General features: G+C 44.6%; 1 protein-coding gene and 1 pseudogene across 2 annotated transcripts; both read right to left on the bottom strand.

Annotated features, from left to right (window-relative positions):
- Positions 1 to 1,398: 1,398 nt before the first annotated feature.
- Positions 1,399 to 24,626, bottom strand: DHX34 (DExH-box helicase 34). Of its 2 annotated transcripts, none has more exons than XM_069746800.1 (17): positions 24,528 to 24,626; positions 22,008 to 22,737; positions 21,611 to 21,922; positions 20,695 to 20,949; positions 19,436 to 19,538; positions 18,787 to 19,004; positions 18,520 to 18,694; positions 18,032 to 18,225; positions 14,921 to 15,022; positions 13,828 to 14,061; positions 13,510 to 13,683; positions 12,600 to 12,711; positions 11,808 to 11,917; positions 11,409 to 11,684; positions 10,573 to 10,749; positions 8,707 to 8,839; positions 1,399 to 2,189 (listed from the first exon to the last, which is right to left on the bottom strand). In XM_069746800.1, the coding sequence occupies exons 2-17, from the start codon at positions 22,689 to 22,691 to the stop codon at positions 2,053 to 2,055; spliced, it is 3,396 nt and encodes a 1,131-aa protein (XP_069602901.1). In that variant the 5' UTR covers positions 22,692 to 22,737; positions 24,528 to 24,626; the 3' UTR covers positions 1,399 to 2,052. The 2 variants fall into 2 exon arrangements, with proteins under 2 accessions (XP_069602901.1, XP_069602902.1); XM_069746801.1 differs by having other exon boundaries at positions 21,611 to 21,838.
- On the bottom strand, positions 1,466 to 1,864 carry LOC138666245 (syncollin pseudogene; annotated as a pseudogene).
- Positions 24,627 to 25,000: the final 374 nt, after the last annotated feature.

Raw genomic sequence — 25,000 nt, 5'->3', positions numbered from 1 at the left:
TTATGTTGGACATTTCCTGCCTTCTGTCGCACTGCAGCAATCCCGCTACACTTCATCCCGAGCACATTCACTCATCTGATATTCATAAAAATAAAAAAAATCCAGCTGAAAATGGCGCCAGCAGCTATCGGTGTATATAGAGGTGATACAATAGCTGCTACTGAGCAGGCGCAGGCAGCACCATCTTGCAAGAGAAAAAAAATTTCCTCAGATGGCGCCGCCTGCGCATTAGCAGCTATCAGGGTCGCCTCTATATACACCGATTGATGCCGGCGCCAATTTCAAACAGGATTATTTTTTTTAATGAATATAAGGATAAGATCAACCAAAATAATTCTATGCACAATAGATATGTGATCATGCTGCCTGTAGAAGGGTTTTTTTTCAGTATGTATATATAATATTCATTAGATAAACTAAGGAGCAGGTCAGTGAGGGAAGTGACCTGTCAACAGTCTGCATTATGAATACTTAATCAGAGCACCAGATGAAGACCCCACCACAGGCCGCCCCGAGCATATCATTAACTACAAACTGAAAATAAAGATTAAAAAACAACCACAAGACGGATTTCATCACCAGATATCATTGTAATCAGTATAACGGCGCCAACCTGACACTGTCTGTAGGTTACTGTGCACAATCCTGCTGACAGAGGCACTTTATAAAGCTTGCTGAAGGTTTCAGCTAGTACAATCTTTAGTTCAGCTCAGGAGGTTGTTCCAAACATTTTGGAGAACTAATCACAGATCTCCTGTCTCTTTATGAAATCCCAGACAGACTTGATGTTGGGACCAGGGCTCTGTGGGAGCTGGATCATCACTTACAGGGCTCCTTGCTCTTCTTTAGACTGAAGATAGTTCTTGATGACAATGGCTGTATGTGTGGGGTCGTTGCCCTGCTGCACAATACAATTGGAGCCAATGTCATTAAGAACCAGCTTCAGTGTAAAGGAGTCCTGGAAGTGATGAAATGGCCCCCACAGAGCCCTGATCTCATCATCAAGTCTGTCTGAGATTACAGAAGAGACAGAAGGATCAGAAGGATATGCGTAAGCGCCATCCACAGAAGATCTGCGGTTATTTCTCCAAGATGTTTGGAACAATCTCCTGCCAAGTTGCTTCAAAAACTGTGTGCAAGTACAAGTGTACCTAGAGGAATTGATGAAGGCAAAAGGGCGGTCACCAACTATGGATTTGATTTAGATTTCTCTTTTGCTCATTTATTTTGCATGTTTGTTATTATTAACACTTTTTGAAAGCATTCTTACTTGGCAGCATTTTTTCATTTTTTTATATAAAAATGTAGGATAATTAATTGATTAATATGATACCAAACATGAGACAACTCCCCATACCCAAATAATTGTAGTTAATAAGAAAAAACACAACTATAAGCCGTGGTAGATGGATATTTATTCCGCAACCATCATCAGTATGGCATTGCCCAAAAGTCACCTGGCACACTATGTGCACGTGCAATAATAAGACTGGATGGCGTCATTCCAGTCTCCGAAAAGTCCATTAGCGTAGTCCGTCAGCTGGTAGACCACCCCAGAGTTAAATGAGCGGTTGTTGCCCGACTTTCCGGATTTACTCCACACTTTCAGGGTGCAGCGGTTTGCAACCACCAAGGATGAAATCTTCTTTGCCCATCCGGATGGCATGTATGGGAAGTCGTCACCATTCTGGGCATCTAAGAAGTTGCCTCCACAGGACTGGTCGAAGTAAATATTGCTGTGTTCAAACATACGGGTGCAGAGCTTCTCCCCCGCCTCATTTACGAGGTTAGCTGGTGAGGGGCACTCGGCCAGAAGCCCCACGAAGAAGAAAGGCACCAGGAGCACAAAGCAGAGCAGCTTCATGGTAGTGACAGTCACCAATCTGACGGCCTACATGAAAGCCATCACATTTATATACTTCACTTCTGTTTGAATAGTCGACCAAGGTTGTGGGTGATATGGATAACATGCTGACTCCGAGGTCATGCTATAAGTTAATATTTGGGAGCGAAAACATATTCAGGTGCGTCCATTCCCACATTGTATTTACCCTAAGAATTTATATGTTGCCTCTTGTGTTTTAAGATCTCAGTAGGTGTCAGAACCAAGTCCTTGTCACACACATCACAGTGATACGTCTTGTGCAGAGAAGTCACCGACGACACATTGGATTCTGCATCTTCCACTTCTATGGCAAAAAAACAATTATTATTACAATACTCACTCCATGCTATTAATACATTTCAAGAAATGTAACAAAATTAAAGCGTTTGACACGAATATTATTTTTTACTAGGCATAGATAAGATTTTAGAACAATAAATGGAGGCACAGTCACCGTCAAGCTCAAGCAGCTCTAGAAGTCTCCAGAAGTAATGTCTGCTTCTGTGCGGAAGTCAACAGGACCACTGTAGCCATTGACTAGAAGAGTGCATCGTCAGAAATACAACCAATGATGTGCCCATTAAAATCCCCTGACCACTGCAGCTAATCATAGACTGCAGCGGTCTGGTTTAATTCCGAACAGCGCAGACATTTCTTCCGAAGCCAGCAAAAACTCCTGAAGTGGTCTGTACTGGATCCACAGAAATGCTGTAAGAGGAGTGGGCCTCTGTTCCTTGTTTTTTTTAAATTAACACTTCTGTCTAAATGTTTTTTTTTTTTTTTTTTCAATTTTTAGCCCCTACCTTTTAAAGTTATAATTGATAAATCCTGCTTTGATTTTGTTGCATTTACTCCTCCTAGCAACATTTGAACATTGTCGAGAGTGACTAAAAAATGGCAAATGTTTGAATAAAATAGGGACTTTTGTGTACTCGCTGTAAAATCCTTTTCTCTGAGCTAATCATTGGGAGACACAGACCATGCGAGTTTTTCGGAGGAAAGGTGTCAGAAGGACAGAGCGGCCAGCTCCGAAAAATAGGGATTTTTGTGTACTCACCATAAAATCCTTTTCTCCGAGCCAATCATTGGGGGACACAAGACCATGAGTTCTCGCTTAGTGTCTGTAGGAGGCACTTGGGTCTCGTTTTACAGGACCCCAACGTTTTTTTTGTTTTTTTTCTGTAGATTTTTGGGGGACACAGGACCATTGGACATCCTAAAGCGGTCCCTGGGTAGGGAACAATCAACTGTTATTACCCCATGTCCCAACGAGTTACAGATGTGGTACTGCTGCCTGCAGAATTCATCTGCCGAGGGCCGCATCTGCAGAGGCTTGAGAATGAATACTGTAATGTTTTGTGAAAGTATGCAAGCTGGACCAAGTCGCAGCCCTGCAGACCTGTTCTGCTGACGCCTGGTGCCGAATGGCCCAAGAGGCGCCCACTTACAGAGTGGAGTGTGCTGTAATCCCTGCTGGAACAGGTTCACCCCTGACACGGTATGACTCTGGAATGGCCGAGTGAATCCACTTGGCTATTGTGACCCTGGAAGCGCCTTGACCCTTCCTATGGCCCTCCGGTAGCACGAACAGAGCATCTAACTTGCGAAAAGACGCCGTCTGCAAGACATATCTCTTCAGGGCTCTCACAAGATCCAGAGTGTAAAGGGCCTTCTCGATGCAATGTACTGGTGCTGGACACAGTAAGGGCAAAACAATATCCTCGATGAGATGAAAAGAAGAGCCAACTTTCGGTAGAAAAGACGAGGACGTCCTCAGAACCACCTTATCTTGATGAAAATTCAGGAACAGGACTCGACAGGACAAGGCCGCTAACTCCGAGACTCGTCTGATTGACGTGATCGCAACCAGGAAAGGTACTTTCCAGGAAAGAAAAGGTAGAGACACTTCCTGCAGCGGTTCGAAAGGGGCCTCTTGTAAAACTCCGAGGACCAAATTAAGATCCCATGGTTCCAACGGCACCTCATAGGGAGGCGCCACCTGAGAGACTCCCTGAATGAAGGTCTTCACCTGTAATCTGTTGGCATTCTTGCGTTGGAACAAAATCGATAAGGCTGAAATCTGCCCTTTAAGCGAGCTAAGCGCGAGACCTGATTCCAATCCGGTCTGCAAGAATTCCAAAATGGAAGGAATGGAAAAGTCAAGAGGAGAACGTCCACGGTCTTTGCACTATGAGAAGAAAGTCTTCCAGGTGCGATGATAAATGTGCATACACGTGGGTTTCCTAGCACTAAGCATGGTAGAGGTCACCTGATGAGAAAAACCTGCCTGAGCTAGAACCCAGGATTCAACAGCCACGCCGTCAAACACAGGGCCTCGGAGTTCGGATGGTAAATAGGGCCATGGGACAGCAGATCGTGCAATCCAGGAGTCGCCAGGGAACGTCGGCGACGAGTTGAACTAATTCTGCATATCACGCCCGGCGCGGCCAATCAGGCGCAATTAGGATTACTGGAACCCCTTCCACTCTGATTTTCTTGATAACCTTCGGAAGTAAGGGGAGCGGTGGGAATATATATGGGAGCCGAAATTGATGCCACGGGAGGACTAGTGCGTCTGCTCCGATTGCTACTGGGTCGTGGGACCGAGCTATGAAGTCGGGAACCTTGGCGTTTAACCTTGAGGTCATCAGATCCACATCCGGAGTCCCCCAGCGACAGCAGATCTGCTGGAAAAGACCACTCTCCCGAGGCGAGGCTCTGGCGACTGAGGAAGTCTACTGCCCAATTCTCTATGCTCGAGATGTGGACTGCTGAGATCACTGAGCGGTTCCTCTCAACCCAATGGAGAATGTGACCTACTTTGATCATGGCCAAATTGCTGCGGGTACCCCCCTGACGGTTGATGTACCCCACAGCTGTGGCGTTGTGGGACTGAATCTTGATGGGTCGACCTGCCAGGAGATGATGAAACTGCAGAAGGGCTAACCTGACTGCCCGTATCTCCAAAATGTTGATTGGCAGACGCGACTCTTGAGGAGACCAGCATCCCTGAGCTGTGTGATGACGGCACACTGGCCCCCAGCCAACAAGGCTGGCGTCTCTGGTCACCACTAGCCAATGAACTGGAAGGAAGGACTTCCACTGATTCAGTGAGGACTTCAACGTCCACCACCTGAGGGTCTATCTGACCCGTTGAGAGAGTTGGAAACGACGGTCGAGAGAGAACAGATTCCTGTCCCAAGCCGCCAGGAGCGCATGTTGCAATGGGCGGAGGTGTAGCTGAGCAAATGGAACCACCTCTATAGCTGCTACCATCTTGCAGACAACTCTCATGCGGAAACGTAGAGAGTGCGGAAAAGAGCGGGAGAGCATCTGAGTGCCCCACTGTAGGGCTAAGACCTTTTCCGGGGTAGGATCACCAACCCCTGGGAAGAGTCCAGGATCATTCCCAGAAAAGAAATCCGTTGAGCTGGTACTGGCGAGGATTTTTTGAAGTTTATCTTCCAGCCCAGGTGAGAAAGCGTATTTATTGTGATGCTGACACACTCCTTCCAGGAGTGAAAAGAAGGTCCCTTTATTAGGATATCGTCTACAGTAGCACTACCACCCCCCGAGCGTGGAGGATGGCCATGGCAGCCGCTATGACCTTGGTGAAGACTCTGGGGGCGGTGGCGAGGCCAAAGGGCAAGGCAGCGATTTGAAAATGTTCATCTTGAACTGCGAATCTTAGAAATCTTTGATGATGGGGAAAAATCGGAATGTGAAGGTCTATGGACGCTAAGAACTCTCCTCTTTCCATTGAGGCGATGACAGAACAGAGCGATTCCATTCTGAAACGTTGCACTCTGACGAAGTTGTTTAACAGTTTTAGGTCCATTATGGGCAGCACTGTTCTGTCTTTCTTGGGGACTACAAAAAGGTTCGAGTAAAAACCCTTAAACCTTTCGTTTTGCGGAATCGGGATAATGACCCCGTCTCTTCTGAGGGCACTTAAGGCTGGGAAGAACGCTTCTGCCTTTGACTTGGGAGGAGAAGACAGGAAGAAACGCATTGGTTGGAGAGACAAAACTCTATTTTGTATCCGGAGGACACTAGATCTCCGACCCATTCGTCGTGAACAACCGAGAGCTAGGCCTGACAGAACAAAAGCAGACGACCGCCTACTTTGTTGGTGTCCCCCGGATACCCCACTGAGTCATTGTGTAGAGGATCTGCGTGATCTGGGTCCTTTGGGTCCAGATTGTCTGGGTCTGCTTTTCCAGGCATGGGAGGGTCTATATGAGACCTGGGAACCTCTATCCATGCGTTGGGCCCATCCTGGTCCCGAAGAGGTGGATGTAGAGGACCAGTTAGGATTGTAACGAAAAAAAAATCGAGTCCGAGCTTGTTGTTGCTGGTTCCGAAAGGGTCGAACGGGCCTTTGCTGGGGAAGAAACGTACTCTTCCCTCCTGTGGCGTCGGAGATTAGTTGATCAAGATTTTCTCCGAATAAGCAACCGCTCTGATAGGGCAAAGAGGTTAAAGACTTTTTGGAAGCAGAATCTGCATGCCAGTCCAATCTCTGAGCCATAAGGCCCGCCTAATGGTGATGGTGTTCGCTACTGTTTGGGAAGCGAAGTTAGCTGCGTCTAAAGAAGCGAACCCCACGAAATCCCCAGCCTGAGCTATCTGGTTAGCGAGGCATGCCACCTCAGGTGGAAGGTCAATATCCTGAATGGCTGCAGACAAGATCTCAGCCCAGTGGGCCATAGCTTTAGCCGCCCAGGTCGTGGCAAAGGATGGAAAAAGTGCCGCTCCAGAAGCCTCAAAGACTGAACGAGCAAGATTGTCAATTTGACGGTCGGTAGGATTTTTGACTGTGGCGCCGTCGGAAAAGGAAAGAAGGGTTCTCGAAGCAAGCTACGATACGGGAGGATCCACTAGGGGGTGTTGTGAATTCTGCTCTTGGGCTCCCTCCGGTGGTTATGAGTGGTAGTGCTGCTGTCTTTGGATCGCAGCAGTTATCAGGTGTGTTCACTTACTGCAATTTGGACTGGGCTATTTAGTCTTGCTTGATTCTTTAGTCAGTGCCAGTTGTCCATTGTTTTTGGAGGATTCACATCCATACCTGGTCTCTCCTGTTTTGCTGTTCATTTCAACAAAGATAAGTTCTGGCTTTGTTTTTGCTGTCCACATGCTGTGGGCCTTATAGTTCAGTGCATTTTCATGTTTTGTCTTGTCCAGCTTGGTCTGTGTAAGGATTTTTTGCAGCAAAGCTGTATCTCTGGAGATGCAGATATACCCTCCATGTCTTTAGTCAGATGTGGAGATTTGTATTTTCTGTGGTGGATATTTTCTAGTGTTTTAATACTGACCGCATAGTACTCTGTCCTATTCTTTCTTTTTAGCTAGAATGGCCTCCTTCGCTAAATCCTGATTTCAGTCTGCGTATGTCATTTCCCTCTCCTCTCACAGTCAATATTTGTGGGGGGCTGTCTATCCTTTGGGGATTTTCTCTGAGGCAAGATAGTTTTCCCGTTTCTATCTTTAGGGGAAGTTAGTCCTTAGGCTGTGTCGAGGTGTCTAGGGAGTGTTAGGCACATCCCACGGCTACTTCTAGTTGCTAAGTTCAGGGTCTGCGGTCAGTACAGGTACCACCTTCTCCAGAGTACGTCTCATGCTGCTCCTAGGCCACCAGATCATAACAGGGGGGACTGTAACCAATTCTTTCTTAAGTCAGGAGCAAATGGATATTTAGACTCCATGGGCTTCTGCCCTGTGAAGCGTTTATCCTGTCAGTCCCTATGTCTCTCGACAATGTCCTTAAACTTGGGGTGGTTGGCGAACACCCTGTGAGGGCGTTTAGTCCTCTTAAAGGACACGGCGTGATCTCAGATTCCTTGTCCACCCTCAGAGCCTTGTTGACTGACTCAATAAGGGAATCAAGAGTCTCCTGATAATTTTGAGAGCCCTGATCTAAAGACGCATCAGATTCGTATTCTGAATCATGTTTGCTACCAGCCCCTGGAGAAGGGGAGCGAGAAGCCGAACTCCCAGAGGCAGAAGCATGAGGAGGTTCGGGGGATATGCCGTGCGTCACTTTTTGATAAAGTACGACCCATAGTAAAGAGATTTGTCCGTAGGAAGGCTTTTCCATAACTAACAGACTAACGCCCTGACTAGAGGAAGGGTCCCGGAGAGAGAAAAGTGGCCCACTCAGGGGGACTAGGCTCACTGGGGTCGGTTTCAGTGACGGGTGGCTCCTAGGTAGTTACCGGGTCACAGGCTGTGCAGAACGCAATATTGTGGCCCCGGGGCAAAGAAGCCTTGCAAGTGGTACATGAAGTAAAAAACACGGTGTGTGTCTTGTTAGTCTTTTTGGAAGTCGCAGGAGAGGGTACGGGGAGGTATACTCCACGTTCTCGCCATGTAGTCGCCTGATGATTCGGGGGAGATCGGTACCTTGAAAGGATCCGTCGCCCCCTTCACTCCATTAATTAAAAGGTAAAAACCTACAGAAAATAAAAAAATAAATTAATAAAAACCGTTGGGGTCTGGAAAAGGAGACCCAAGTGCCTCCTACAGACACTAAGCAAGAACTCATGGTCCTGTGTCCCCCAATGAGGCGAAGAAGAAATTATATATTACAAAACGTGCAACTTTTTTACACTAAAATCCTGGATCAAAATATTTAAGAAATTCCCCAGATGTTTTTTGTAGGATTCAGTTCTGGGTTACATGACGGCTGATCGCAATTTAACTTTGTAAAACACACAATAAAGAAAAGAAAGAAAGACATCTTATATAGGGTCGGGTGCCTGACATCGCTGACAAATGTCATGTACATCCTTCTATATTTCTGACAGTGGCGTGTAAAGTACCCTGAGCCTTCTCTTCTTCTGCACAGCTGTTCTGATGGGCCATACGCTCCAAGGGGGTGAATGGCATGTAGAGACCGCAGCGAGGACAGGTCCAGAACGAGCGCAGGCAGTCACTGTAGAAATCTGTGTCGCTCTAAAATAAAAAAAACCCACAACATTATCAGTTACATTAACATATAGATATAAAAAAGAAACACCAACCACGTCCATCACTTTATTTTTACGTTATGAATATTTGCGTTAAACTTTTGTTGAGTTGCACAGTATGGCTGAACGGCCATCAGGGGACTTCTGTGTACCCACTACCCAAATAATGACCAAACAGGGACACATTTCAAAAACCTGACCGGCACATCCAAACATAGACTAAGTGTGAACAGGTGCTGAACCCAGAGTCGCCAACTCGTATATAGCCAAGTAAATAAGGCAGCACACTGCAGCGCTAGTAAGAGGTTTTCACATGTACCCATTCAGATGGAGACGTTTATTCTCAGCGAGGTAAGGCAAGCGTAGGACCTGGTATAAGAGAGATGCCGTAAAGAGGCTACCAGGTGCACATAAAATTGGCCATTTTTATGCGCTAAAAGCTCTCATTTTTCATATTTCTAGTGCAGTAATGCAGTTCAAATTTCGTGTTTCAAGTTTGCATGTTTCAGCGCTGCAGTGTGCTGCCTTATTTACTTGGCTACAAACAGGGACACAACTAGAAAATGCTGGGCTCCATTGTGCTCTTTGGAATCGTCTCTTAAAGGGGTTGTACGGTGAAAACATGGTATCACCTATCACATCCTATAGATAATAACTTATAAATTGGCAGGGGTCCGACTGCTGGGACTGGCACCGTTTGGCAGAACAGTTCATTTTTTAGACTAATACTTGATCGCCGCTAGTTTTGAGCAAACGTGCTCGGATACGGTATCATCTGAGCTTGCTCGGGTGTTATCAGAGTCTCTACAGCATGCTCGAATACTATGTTCGAGTCCCCGCGGCTGCACGTTTCGCGGCTGATAGACAGCCACAACACATGCAGGAATTCCTGTTGGTTAGACAATCCCTGCATGTGTTGTGGCTGTTAAAACAGCCGCGAGACATGCAGCTGCGGGGACTTGAACATATTATGCGAGCACGCCGAAGTCACTCGGTTAGCACCTGAGCATGCTCAGATAACACCTTATCCGCACATGTTCGCTCATCAGTAATCGCTACTACATTGAGCTGCACTCCACTTTTTCTGGATGCCCCATAGTGAATGAATAGAGCAGTGGTCAGCATTTGTGATGAGCGAATATACTTGTTACTCGAGATTTCCCGAGCACGCTCGGGTGTCCTCCGAGTATTTTTTAGTGCTCGGAGATTTAGTTTTTCTTGCCGCAGCTGAATGATTTACATCTGTTAGCCAGCATAAGTACATGTGGGGATTCCTTAGCAACCAGGCAACCCCCACATGTACTTATGCTGGCTAACAGATGTAAATCATTCAGCTGCGGCAATGAAAACTAAATCTCCGAGCACTAAAAAAATACTCGGAGGACCCCCGAGCGTGCTCGAGAAATCTCGAGTAACGAGTATATTCGCTCATCACTAGTCAGCATCCATATTCCCAATTTTGCAGATGGGTGCAGGTCCAAGTGGTCAAACACCTACCAAGCTATCACCTATTCTCTTTTATCTGCACGACCCCTTTGATAAGCTGGAGATTATAACATTAACTGTGCACTTACACAAAGCTGTTCCCATGAGTGACTAGGAGCCTGTGGCCCTTGGCATTAGAGGTTTGCACGTACATCCTACACCCAGGAAAGACTTATCTACTTTGGACCCCACCATGTGAATAGAGAACCCCTCTTATATGTTTCTCCCGCTTACCCGCAGACAATTATATGTCAGGAAGCTCGTTACGCCGTATCCTCCTTTCTCAGGATCTGGCTTCATCTCCTCGGTGCTGAACAAGCCCTTTAAGTTGTGACTGTCGGTAATTGTCTGGGGCCCAACATAAAGGTTCTGGGCCTCTAAAACTGCAAGTCGTCTCATGCTGTACATGATCTGAGGAGGAAACCGAAAGGAGCTGAAACAAAAGGAAAATTGGGCAAAAAAAACATGCAAAAAGTAATGCAAGCGATTCCACTCAGCGGTACTTTTATCTACAGATGTAGTGGAGCGGAGTATGTCATTTTCCAGTAACGGCTTTTCCCCTCTGTTGCATGGAAAGATGCTAAATGAAATGGTGGTGGCTTATGGCAACAACTTCTTATGGGTTCACTTAAAGGCAATTTCTACTTTAATTGCCTCTTATTCCTATTTAATTCTCCATTTTTATGTTTTAGTTTTCTTCCCATAAACATAGCATACAGCTGTATGCCACTTACAAGCTTTTTTTTTTTTTTTTTGAAACAGGTATAAAGGTATATCTCTTAATAATGTGATTTGTGAAAAGTTTTAAGACTTTCCCTGCAGGGCAAAATTATATAGAAAAAAATAATAATGAAAGTTTAGTTCCTATTTAATGTTTTATTTTCTTAAAATTGGATAAATACAAAGATACTAAAGATAGTGTAAATTTTGTGGGTTTATTTCATCTTGGCAATCTGAGGGATGAAGGACCTGACTGGTTGTACAAATACCGGAGTTCATCCATGACCTCTGCAGGAAATGTCTACTGTACTCACACGGCACAATAGAGGATATCCTCAGAACCTCCTCACCTCTTTACGCACAAAATCCACGAGCCGTCGGCCTAAATCATCGATCTCTCGTCTCCTCCTCCGACTCTCGTCCTCCTCGGCGGCGTCTCGCCTACTAGATGTTTTCTCCAGCCGGGAGCGCAGCACTTTTTCCCAAGCCAGTCGGACACGGACAGCCTCGGAGATGAGATGCAGGGCTCCTTCGGGGTCTTCCAGGTTCACCTCTATCCAGCCGTCACACACAACGCGGCAACAGTCAGCATTCGTGTCCAAGGAGCGGGCCAAGAGCAGAAGACCCTGAGTCCATAAAAGAAAGACCACCACTTCTTAGAAGCGACCTTGCTAATGGCGCGATTTAGAAATCGCTTACCGCTTTGTGCCTACGGCTTCTATGCAGACGTCGTCATCAGGAGGACTGACCTGCAGAGCTGGCAATCTCACACAGTTCACCAAATACGCCTTGTTTGTCTCCAGAAGTGAGACAAAACCTACAATTTGGTGCTTGCTGCTGCGTCCCTTGTTTCTCGAGTCTATGGGAAGGAAACAAATGAGTGCGTTATAATTCACACCCCCTAGTACTTTAAAGGGGTATTCCGGTTTTGGAAAACCCACGTCTACCGGCTGCAGTTTATTTAAAAAAAAAAAAAGAAAATTGTGCTTTACTTACCCACCCCAGGTCCAGTCTCCCCGCCGCTCCTGGTGTCTGGTATTGTCAACAACATTAAAGGCAATCATTGAGCTCATGTTGGTGGCAGGAACTGCTCAGAGTTGCTGAGCTTACCGATTGGCTGCAGCGTCGTCAGCGCTGCAGACAATAACAAACACCGGCAGCAGCCGTGGACACTAAGCGCTGTACCCGGGGATTGTGAAAGAAATAGTTTTTTCTAAATAATCTGCAAAACCAGAAAACCCTGTTAAGTTTTATTGCATCCCTTAGAATTGGTGCCAAGAAGACAGAGCATCTGGGCTCCAGAAGGATTTATAAGACACAACCTTTCCGCTAGAGGGGAAGATCCGTGTTTGGGGGGAGCATTGAAATCTGTTACTTTTCTTATACAGCTCCTCGGTCATTTTCATCTTCATCTGAATTTTCTTTATTTCTGCACACAAGACTTGTCTTTCTTCCCAACACTTTTCTGTCACTCACTCTGCGTCTATCATACTCACGCGGTGCATTAAATATATGAAAATGTATGGAAACTGGAATATGACCTGTTGGAGCGGCCTCGTCTCGCTCACTCTCTACTTGAAGAAGCTCGGGATTACTAGAGAAGACTGAGGTTGGGTGTAGAACAATACCCTGCTTAGTCCTTGTGTGAAACACCTGCAACAAAGTAAGAAAAAAATTATATATTGGTTGCACTCGATGGACTCATGTCTACTTTCAACCTTAAAATCTATGAAAAAGAATAGTGAATAACAATCATTACAACTATAATTTCCATATTACAAACTGAGGTTACCGCATCTATATTCATTTTGTAATGAATAAATACTCATCACTGCAGCGCCATCCCTGTGCTTGTGGCTATATGTGGTATTGCAGCCTAGCCCTATACATGTAAATGGGTCTCATATGTGTCACTCAGCTTGAATTATTCGGTGGATGTAATGAAGGTCAGACATCTAGCAATAATGCTCCACTCCAAGACTGGTAGTTACGACGTCCCACCACCAGTCACCAGAGAGCGCAGCCGATCATTGACCTCAGCAATCAAGTGACTGGTGGTCAAGACAGCGTGACTTCCGGTCCTGACGGAAACCATGGAAGAGGCGGGGGGGATTCAAGGAGTGCTTATTGCTTTCTTTCTTTTTTTATGGATCCATACTTTCTGTAAAGTTTGAAAAGTAGCAGAAACCCCTTTTAACAGAAGTAGGGTCTCGCGGCTTGTTTATGTGTCAGTCACAAGCAATCAGAGATCTGGAAACAGCCAAGTGGGTTGTGCTACGCTGTGTCCGCGACTCCCATAAAAATCAATAGGATTAATGTAGACAGGGTAGCACAGCGCGCTTATGGATGCTGCTTATGGATGATGCGGAGACACCAACATTCCCTAATACACCCTACAACGCAGAAATTCATTTTGGAGCTTCTGTCACTTCTAGAAGTACAAGAACCAACCTGATCAGAATCTTTGCGGCAGCTGTTGAAGCTGTCTGGCAGTGCCACCTGCGGGTACAGGCCGTGGCAGACAATGAGTTTCAGCAGGGACAGCCGTTTTGTGGACAACTCCTCACCCGCACCAGATAAGTCTCGTAGTTCATCAACATTGTGACGGAGTTTGAACTTAACGTCCTGCAAAATACATGATGACAAGAAATGCAGATGTTACTGGTCATTATCATTAATAACGATCAACTACAAGATGGGCACGTATGGCCCAAGGACCACCGGGTCAACCTCGGCTAAACTCAGGCAGTGATAAGACCGGTCCTACACCTGGATGTCCACGCTGTCCTTCTTGTCTTTATTAGATCTTTCATCATCGTCGCTCGAAGAGCCCACATCTTGGTCATGGAGCTTCAACACTTTCCGTTTGCGTTTTTCCGATCGTTCGTGTTCCCTCTTTAGCTGATGAAGCTCTTTGCGCTCCTTGTGCTGCCGTTGGCGGCTGTACCGGTCACCTACTCTGGTCTCCATCTCATTCAATATCCCGTGGTCCTTCAGTAGACCCTGGAATGGAAACAAAAATCAACAATTAATCAGCTGACTTATGAAAACATTTTAAAATGTCGCTGAAATGGGGAGAAGGTCAGAGACATCAGGATTACCCCATACAAAAAGGCAGAGATGGTTTATTACCACCACTGTCTTCCCGATCACTCTATACACAGAGCTGAAGGAGATCTGTGTCTATAGTATGGGAAGTGCTGACAGACAGGTCGATGGGTGGGAGCAGGAGCTGCAGGGGTCTAGGATGCATTTGCCCTGTAATTGGGGCTAAAATGCCAGCCCAAGTTAACAGAGAAATCAACAACATTAAAAATGTATGTTAAATGTTGAAATGCCTGCCAAAGATCATGTATGACTTTACTGGTGGCACAATAAGTAAAATAAATAAAAAAATAAAAGCGCTAAAAAGAAGGTAAAAAAATAAATAAAACAAAGTTAAAAGAAGCCATTATTAATTTTATCCCGAACATAAAAAACACTAAGTTTAAAATGGAAAATGATTTTTAAAAAAAATAAATAAATATATATATATTTTTTTTTTTTTATATGTGTGTGTGTGTGTGTGTGTATATACACACACACACACACACACACACACACACACACACACACACACACACACATATACATATATATATACATACACAGCCAAGAGACATGTAGCCGCAGGGAATCAAATATAGTATCTGAACATGCCAAAGACACTCGGTTAGCACCTGAGCATGCTCAGATAACACCTTATCCGAGCACCTTCGCTCATCACTTAATATTACCATACACACCAGTAGTCACGTGACAGTCAATATCTGCGGGACGGGATGATATAACACTGATGGGATAAGTTCTTCCCCAGACTCACTTTGAATTGCCGCCGCAGATTCGTCATCTCATACAACCGCTGTTCTTCCAGTCCCCGCCGACGACACCACTTCCTAGAGTTACTGGAGCGACTGGATTTGATCTGGACGGAAATAATATTAGTATTCACAGCGTATAGCGTAAAGCTCATACATACAACACAATGGCCGCCTCGGCATTTATTCAGCGTAACGCACCCACGGGCCGTACATAGTGTGATGTCTCACCGACACCGCAGAACGTGCAGTAGAATGTGTCGGCCTCTAGCTCCTCCCTCTGCATAGAACTTTATGAGCACTAACTGTCATTTCCATTCCCAGTAATTTAAAAATCTGTCCGCACGGAATACAAATTCTTAGATTCCTCCCATAAATTGAGAGTGAAGGAGAAGACAGAAGCAGATTTCTCAGATAAGATATAGTTCAAAGTCGCTTTTTCTCATGTGAACCATAGATTTATAAAATAAAAATAAAAATGCTGGTTACCCTTAAGTAACTGGTGCAGCCATCCCCCATATACAATAGTGGCCAAGACAATTTTTCCATTACACAAGATTTCTCAGATATTAAATCCAGATGGCCGATATCTGATAGAACATAAATCTCGTCTTGCCTGACCAGAAGCGATAAGCACGTTTTCATGTAATCTGCACTTGTTTCCTGTGTGAGAATGTCGTTATGGCACTTGTAGTTTCCTGATCACGTGTATCAGAAAACATAACCGTGGCCGGACTTGTAACGTTCGATAAGTGATGTGCTGAATTATTGGACATGACCGTATGAGGCTTGTTTATTGCAGGGCGAGTTGTAGTTTTAAATGACGCCATTCACTTTACTATATGATGTACTGAAAAATATGAAATGTGGAGAAAACAACGAAATTCCGACATTGATTTTTGGGCTTCATTTTCACGGTGTTCATTGTACAGTAGAAAGTGACCTGGAATAATGAATATTCATGTCTGGTAGAGTATAGCGATACCAAACACATATAACATAGTAACATAGTTAGTAAGGCCGAAAAAAGACATTTGTCCATCCAGTTCAGCCTATATTCCATCATAATAAATCCCCAGATCTACGTCCTTCTACAGAACCTAATAATTGTATGATACAATATTGTTCTGCTCCAGGAAGACATCCAGGCCTCTCTTGAACCCCTCGACTGAGTTCGCCATCACCACCTCCTCAGGCAAGCAATTCCAGATTCTCACTGCCCTAACAGTAAAGAATCCTCTTCTATGTTGGTGGAAAAACCTTCTCTCCTCCAGACGCAAAAAATGCCCCCTTGTGCCCGTCACCTTCCTTGGTATAAACAGATCCTCAGCGAGATATTTGTATTGTCCCCTTATATACTTATACATGGTTATTAGATCGCCCCTCAGTCGTCTTTTTTCTAGACTAAATAATCCTAATTTCGCTAATCTATCTGGGTATTGTAGTTCTCCCATCCCCTTTATTAATTTTGTTGCCCTCCTTTGTACTCTCTCTAGTTCCATTATATCCTTCCTGAGCACCGGTGCCCAAAACTGGACACAGTACTCCATGTGCGGTCTAACTAGGGATTTGTACAGAGGCAGTATAATGCTCTCATCATGTGTATCCAGACCTCTTTTAATGCACCCCATGATCCTGTTTGCCTTGGCAGCTGCTGCCTGGCACTGGCTGCTCCAGGTAAGTTTATCATTAACTAGGATCCCCAAGTCCTTCTCCCTGTCAGATTTACCCAGTGGTTTCCCGTTCAGTGTGTAATGGTGACATTGATTCCTTCTTCCCATGTGTATAACCTTACATTTATCATTGTTAAACCTCATCTGCCACCTTTCAGCCCAAGTTTCCAACTTATCCAGATCCATCTGTAGCAGAATACTATCTTCTCTTGTATTAACTGCTTTACATAGTTTTGTATCATCTGCAAATATCGATATTTTACTGTGTAAACCTTCTACCAGATCATTAATGAATATGTTGAAGAGAACAGGTCCCAATACCGACCCCTGCGGTACACCACTATACTATATATCGACCAGTGCTAAGAAAAACAATTTCAGAAGTTTAAATAAAAATATTGAAAATAAATTAAATTTGGGTATCGCCATTTTCAAATACCCATAACTTTTTAGATTTCTTTTGACAGAGTTGTGTGATGGCTTGTTTTTTCATGTGGCGAGCTGATGCTTTTATTGATACAATTTTGGGATGCACACAATCATTTTGATCACTTTTGATTGCATTGTTTTTGTTTTTAGGGAGAGAGAAGTGCAGAAACCAAACAATTAATTCTAGAGTTTCATTTTTTTTCTCCCTCGTGGTGTTTATGGTATGGTAACCCTTTACACGCCATGGTCGTTGTTATCCTTTCTAAGGCCACGTTCACACGTTCAGTATTTGGCGAGTATTTTACATCAGTTATTTGTAAGCCAAAACCAGGAATGGAACAGTATAACAGAAACCCGTCACCACTTCTGTATTTATCACCCACTCCTGGGTTTGGCTCACAAATACTGATATAAAATACTGACCAAATACTGAACGTGGTCGAAAAGTAGTAAGATGTCTTGCGATCTTCCATGGCTAGCTTAACCCATTCCTGACATCTGCTGTGCATGTACAGCACCAGTCGGGAGCAGGTGTGGAGGGTGGGTTCAGATGCTGAGCCCACACCGTACACGACAGATGCTGGCTCTGTTATACAGCCGACACCTGCCCTTCTCAAAGCAGCAAACACGCCTCGCTCCAATCACTACAATTTAACCTCCTAAATGCCACTCTCTTACGGTGGCATTTAAGTGGCACAATCCCAGTAGGATCTTGATTTCAGCACCAATTGCTTATTCCTCCCGTTGCGACGCAATTGAAGATGGCGGCCGAGGACTCGCTGAAGCCAGTACCCTTTATAATCCTATGAAACACCCCCTGGAGGGAATTAGATTACACAGGCATCTTTTGTAACATGCAAAAACTTATTTCCCAACATTAAAAATTTCATAACTTTGTTAATAATCAGTGTGAACAATCTGTTAATTTTTTATAAACAATGTATCAGGTGTGAATTTAGTCATTAAGATTTCCCTTTTTCGGGACCACCTACAGGTTACCTCCAGCCCTCTCACCTGGATCCACTCATTGAAGACATTGAGCAAAGTGAAGGGGTCTCCATGGTCGCTCTCTAAAGGTTTCCTCGCGGTGGAGCACTCTGGGTTGCTAGTGGCGCTCCGGACAAATGGCGACTGCACACTGAGGGCCGCTGCAACAGTCAACATTGGCTCCACCAGGCTGAATAACGACCCTAATATCAGCATCTTTCCTACGTGGGAAAACATGAATCAATTAAAGCTTTGTGCCAAGAATAAATCAAAATCGTTACAGTTTAGTATAAAAATAAAAAACGTAAAAGGGTTGTCCGGGATCAGAAAAACGGGTCTGCTCTTTTTCCAAAAACAGCAAATCTCTTGTACACGAGTTGTGTCAGATATTGCAGCTCAGTCCCATTGATTTAAATTAAGATGAGCTGCGATACCAGTCACTGCCTATAAACAGGTGTGGCGCTGTTTCTGGAAAGAAATAAACTTGGGCAAATGACTTTAATTGGATTCCTTACCAATAACAACATCCACTGGTAGCTGTGCCAGCAGATTTCCAATAGGTGTGACTTCTTCACTGCCATCAAGCGCGCCCTGGTCTCGCAAGTAAAAAATGGCCGTCTCGATGCTCGACATCGGGGGCTGCTCTATGAAAGGGAAGGTGCGCGGATCTCCTAAACCCATACTCTTCATCTGTCAGTGGCACAAATACGCAGTCCTGAGTCATGTTATAATGAGACTAGATACAAATCATTTCTGCACAAATCACAAGATAACACACGTACCTGCAAGACTAATGCATCCAAAGCCACACGCTGAATCTCCGGCACTGGGTACGGTGCAAAAGCATCATAGTCGGATTCTGCATAGAGGCGATAACAGACCCCGGGGCCCGTCCTACCGGCACGACCTTTCCGCTGCTCAGCACTCGCACGACTAATCCAAAATTCCTGCAGCCGCTGCATCTTTGCTTTGGGATCAAAACTCATCTCTTTGACTTTTCCTGCAGTGATGGCACAGAACATTAGTTTAGTGCTGAAGGGGAAATGCAAAGTGCAGGACATAGCTCGTAACATCACTGATCCTTCCTAGTAGTGATGAGTGAACGTACTTGGATAAGGTGTTATCTGAGCATGCTCGGGTGCTAACCGAGTGTCTTCGGCATGCTCGAATAATATCAGCGAGTCCCTGCCGCTGCATGTCTTGTGGCTGTTCGAAAGCTGCAACACATGCATGGATTACCTGTTTGTTAGACAATCCCTACATGTGCTGCAGCTGTAGATCAGCCGTGAGACATGCAGCTGCGGGGGACTTGAACATATTTTTCGAGCGCGCCACAGACACTCGTTAAGCACTCGAGCATGATCAGATAACACCTTATCCGAGCATGTGCACTCATCACTATTTTCTTGTATTGTAGAGCAAACTCCTTACCGGAATCGAGCACGAATCTGACGCCATCAATAGTCACGGAGGTTTCGGCAATGTTGGTGGAGATTATACATTTCCGGACACCTGGTGGAGCCAAGTCAAATACCTGCATTATGGGTATAAATGGAGGGTAATCAAAGAAAGTTTGTCATAAATGGGCACAAATGTTTAATTAACAAGATTTTTTTCAGCCATTTTTAAATTTGGGTTGACAGAAACAACGCGATTGCAAAGGTGGCCTAGCCATAAAGCCCCACATATGTTCAATCCATTTTAGGGGAGGGGTTGCAGATAATAGACAAACAGGTGATAGACTGTGAGCCTTTCCATGTGACCATTTTTTTTTTGTGGTGGACCCACAGTTTGCAAAATAATATTAATACGATCAAAATCACTTATACCGTCCCATGGATCGTAAAAACGGACACGGATGAAAATCAGGACTGGAGAAAATTGATCTCCATTTTTTTTTTTTGCATACAAGAAAACTGCTGCGTGAATGAGGTCTAAGAGCATGTCCACATAGAGCATAAAAAAATCATTAAAGGGGTTGTCCACTACTTGGACAACCCCTTCTCAATCACTATACTTCCCTCTTGTAAAATAACAAACACCTACACTCACCTCTGGTGTCGACATTGTTCCAGCAGTGTCGACAAAGGCTCTCCCGGAGATTGCGTGACATCGTTATGTCACACAATCCCAGGGGCTGCTCTCAGATCCTCTGGATGTATGTGATTTGTATGAATGCGGGGTAAATTAAGCAGCCGCTGATTGGCCACAGGGATAGCGTGACATTGTTATCCCCAAGAGAACCAGCGCCGACACGAGTGGAACGGCGCCGGCACCAGAGGCGAGTATAGATGTTATTTTGCAAGAGGGAAGCAAAGGGACAGAGAAGTGGTTGTCTAAGTAGTGAACATATCCTTTAACAGGTTCTGTTGTGGATTTTACCCTTTCAATGCATAAATGAAAAATTGCACCAAACAAATAGAAGCACTGACAATTAAAAATCCGCATCTCATAAAAATGCACGAGTGAATATTTTCCCATAGGAAAATCTCATCCACTTTGTTGTCGTCAATTCCATATGGGAAATCTGCAGCGTTTCCGCTATGTGTGAACATACCCTTAAAGTCTGCCCAGATTTAACCTGCAGCGCAGTCTTAGGATCTTTATATAAGAGAATCATATCACATATTTATAGAGACAGCTGAGATGCTCCATGGAATACTACAAGAAACCCTTCTTAGAAGGCTCACCTTATCTTGTTCGGCGATGGACAGGGTGCTGTGTAGTGGGAGTACAATCCAGCGCTGGGTATGGGTGGCGTATACCTGTACTGCTTCCTGCACGCTGCTGATTTCTGTCACCCCACTGAGAAAGATGAGCAAATCCCCGCGCTCATCCACTGGATACTTGTGATCAATGGCTTGTAGTACACGGAGGTACGGTCTGGGGTCCAGCTTCTCGGACTTTGATGCTTTTTCCTCCTGGGGGATAGGCTGGTAGATTACCTAGGACATGAAATTTAGTAAGACCACCAGGTATCTGGTATTTTGCATAACATACATTTGTATTAAAGGGCTTTCCAATCTTAGACATGTACAGTTGTGGCCAAAAGTATTGACACCCCTGCAATTCTGTCAGATAATACTCATTTTCTTCCTGAAAATGATTGCAAACACAAATTATTTGGTATTATTATCTTATTATTATTTCTAACACCTTTAACTTCTTTTTTTCTATCAATAGCTGTCTAGAGGGCTTGTTTTTTGCAAGCTGAATTTTCATTTTAAAAGTCCCATTTTGAGGTACCGACAACATTTTAATCACCATTTATTGCACTTTTTGTTGCAACTGACAAATGGCAATTCTGGGGTTTTTATTACCACGTTTAACGCGATCATTGCTTATAGGCAGCTGCTGGTTGTATATCTTGTCTGTGGCGCTCTCCATTCACTTCTATGTAAGATGCATGGCTGTTTACATGACTTCCTTAATAGTGAATTCACTTCCATTCATTCATTGAATAGATGTAGCAGCCACCTCACCTGACAGGACGAGGGTCAGGGTACGGGTTTTAAGAGGTGGGACCTACATCTATCACATATATATGGCACATATGAGGATATGTCATGCATGTCTATGATTACAATATCGCTTTAAGTCTTCTACCTGTATAGGAAAAAGTCTCCCTGGGACTTGTAGGACTGGAGCCTGGTCAAAGTATCCAGAGAAGAGCTTGATGTTTATGGTGGCCGACATGAGAATGACCTTCAAATCTGACCGTAAAGCGAGAAGCTGACGCAAGACTCCCAGCAGGAAGTCGCTGTGAAGATGTCGTTCGTGCACTTCATCCACTATAAGGACCTGGTACTGAGGAACCTCTGGGTCTCTCTGAATCTGGCGGAGTAACAGACCTTCTGTCAGAAACACAATTTTTGTGGCTGGTGAACGGCTGCTCTCGAAGCGGATCTGGTACCCAACCTAATGGACGATAGCAATGAAAATATCAGCATTACGTTCTACATTGCTTTGCTATTGTTGTCTATGTCTAAAAATTAGATCTTACCTTAGATCCATACTGGTTGAGGCTCTCAAACCCAACTCTCTTAGCTAAAGAAATACAAGCAATTCTACGTGGCTGAGTACAAGCTATATGCCCAAAACCTGCTGCCAACAGGTACTGGGGAACCTGTGTAGACTTTCCACACCCGGTGTCTCCTGCAACCACCACAACCTGATGAGCTCTCACCATCTGGACTATTTTTTGTCTGTACTGGAAGATGGGCAAGCTTGACCTCTCCTTCCGGAGCTTGGCCAACTTCCCGAAACTCTGCCTCTGGCTGAAGTCCAGGTAGTGAAGAACGGCTTTCTTAAATTCATGTAGCTTCTCTTTGGGCACACCACTGACATCTCTAGATTTACGTCCCTTGTCCCGATGTCCCTGCAGAACTTTTTCAATGTCTCTGCTCAGAACAATGGTCTGGTTGATTCGATACCTTGCATCATACTCCTTGGGAAGGTCCACGAGCTCATGTCTTTGTCCTTCACGATGGCTCGGTTCATTTGTTTTAGGGTTTTGTTTTTGCAGACTTTGAAATCTTTGGAAACGTTCGAAAAATGACCAAAATTCTTTACTTTCTTCTGAATTAGCTTTGATGTAGCCACGAGGATCAAAGAATAGCTCTTCTAAACGAGTACGATTCTGGGGGTTAGTCCAGTCCCATTGGTCACTTCTTTGGTCCCTCTCCATGCCGCCAAATCATCTCTTCCAGACTAGGAAATTGTTAGGCTATGCCCTAAAAAATGAATAATAAAACACATTTGTCAGTGTTTTAAAAGGATACACACAAAGAAGGATGCTAAATGTTCCATATACAGACACTAGGATGCAAGTTTATGTCCCAGTTTCCAACTTTCACGTTCCAAGTGCAGATCGCCATGCACTAAGCAGCCTTGGTTCTCCTGATCTGAGCTCGACAGACTCATGGATGCCTATGACGCTGCTGAGTTCAGGAGAGGAGACCTGCATATAATATGAAAATAATGTTCCATACTCGAACCGTGAATGTCGGATGTGAGAAGCCAGTCTAACTTATACATAAATATCAAGAGAACCCATCGTCTCTCTTTTCATTTATTTTCTCTCTGCATTTTTACGACAGCTAGACCTTTCCAGAGCGTGCAACTTTTTTTGTAGAAATTATAAATCTTAAATATGTCATAATTCATGCCATAATTTTAACCACGCACCCTCGTCTCCTTATTTTTTAAAGGAATCTGTGAATAGATTCATGCTGCCCAAAACCAGAGCTTGGCTGCATGAATTACAGCTGGTTATTAGTGATGATTGAGAATACTCGGGTGCTAAACTGAATATCTTGGGCATGCTCGAATAATATGTTAGAGCCTCGTGGCTGTTAAGACAGGCGCAACACATGCGGGGATCGTCTAACAAACAGCCAATTCCTGCATGTGTTTTGGCTGTCTAACAGCTGTAAAACATGCAGCCATAGGGATTCGAGCACATTAATCGAACACACTGATGACCTCTGAATAGCACCAGAGCATGCTCAGATAACACCTTATCAGAGCACTTGGCTCATCACTACTAGTTATGTTTGAAAAGCCGATCGGGAACTTTAGGGAGAGACATGGCTAAACCTGAGGAGCTCCTTGCTGGCTCCTCTCCACCCCACTCCTGTTGATTGACAGGAGTGTATACATAGGAAGAGATATAAAGGCACAGATGATTGGCCTCGGGGAGACCAAAACATCCAACACCGCGGAGACACCATCACGTGTTTCTCAACGCAGTGATTCCAGAACACATAGGAAGAGAGCGGGGGCTACACAGGACCAGTCTCTTTGATCTCTATAGTTTCCTGGTGGATATTGTACCTTTATCTTCGCTGAAATGTTTCAGAAAAATACACCGATGGCTGCCAGGCTCTCACTCATGCTGCCCGAACCACAGACAGCATGAATCCAGCGACAGGTTCTCTTTAAATGTAGCCATAGGTACTACAAACTGGTAATAAATGGCATAAAACATGGATAGATTTGGCTTAGGCATTTGCAACAATAAAATTTGGGTGCAAAACGCGATGATAAAGGTCCCCCAGTGAAGTGTGTATCCACTAGCCTGTGCCGTTATTTTATGATCAGTGGGGGGTCCGCACCTGTGCCCATTCCCTTGGATAGATCGGAGCTGCAGCCCCGAGTGCCTGGTGTGCGTCTGCAAAAATTATAACAAGGGGACGCAACAAAACACCAGCTGTGCAGCCCCCTCATTCTCGAGAGCCACGTACCCCCTTAAAGAGACAGCGCTCATAGATGGTGAATGTTGCACTAACTGCAGCACAGCACTGCAATTTGGTGCACAATATGGTTGCACTGCAGGTAGATGTGGAAATAGATACAGGCAGGTCACTAAGAGGTTAATCAGCTACATGTCACTACTACTGAAAGGACCTTCTTGGTTATATCATAAAATTCACTCCGATTAGACCAGATTATCATCTGCACAGAGACCAGCATCTGCCAGAAAGTCGTGCAAACACTACACTCCGCTTCCTGCATTATTTACCTGCGAACATGCAATCTTCCAAGATCTCACATACTTCCGGGTTTGCGTTCCAAGGCTTAGTCCTCCAAAGCGAGGCTTGGATAGTCAGGTCATTTGCTCATTGCGCTCTGGGTGCGTTTACAATCACTAACGACCAGAAACAAGTTACCGATCTTTGGTTCCGGATACTTTCTTGGACGTGTCTTCTAACTGATAATGGAGAAAAGGTATCAAAATGTTTTAGTTCTTTTTGGGGGGGCGTATTGTGCTACAATCTAAGCGATTTTCCCAAGTAAAGCATGTTTTATTATTGGCATTGCTCAACAGGAAACGGGACGGACTAAACTGCATATTGGGATTATGGGATGATGGGATGATGGGCTGCAATACTAGACTCCACCACTAGATGGAAGCACATTTTACAAATGCAGCCCAGGAAATGACTTCTTGTAATATAGGAAGAAGGGAATTCAATGGAAATACGTAAATGAATC

This window comes from Ranitomeya imitator, chromosome 2 (genome assembly GCF_032444005.1).
Source record: "Ranitomeya imitator isolate aRanImi1 chromosome 2, aRanImi1.pri, whole genome shotgun sequence".
Lineage (NCBI taxonomy): Eukaryota > Metazoa > Chordata > Amphibia > Anura > Dendrobatidae > Ranitomeya > Ranitomeya imitator.
Note: the sequence above shows the minus strand (reverse complement) of the source record. Positions and strands in the feature narration are given on the sequence as shown.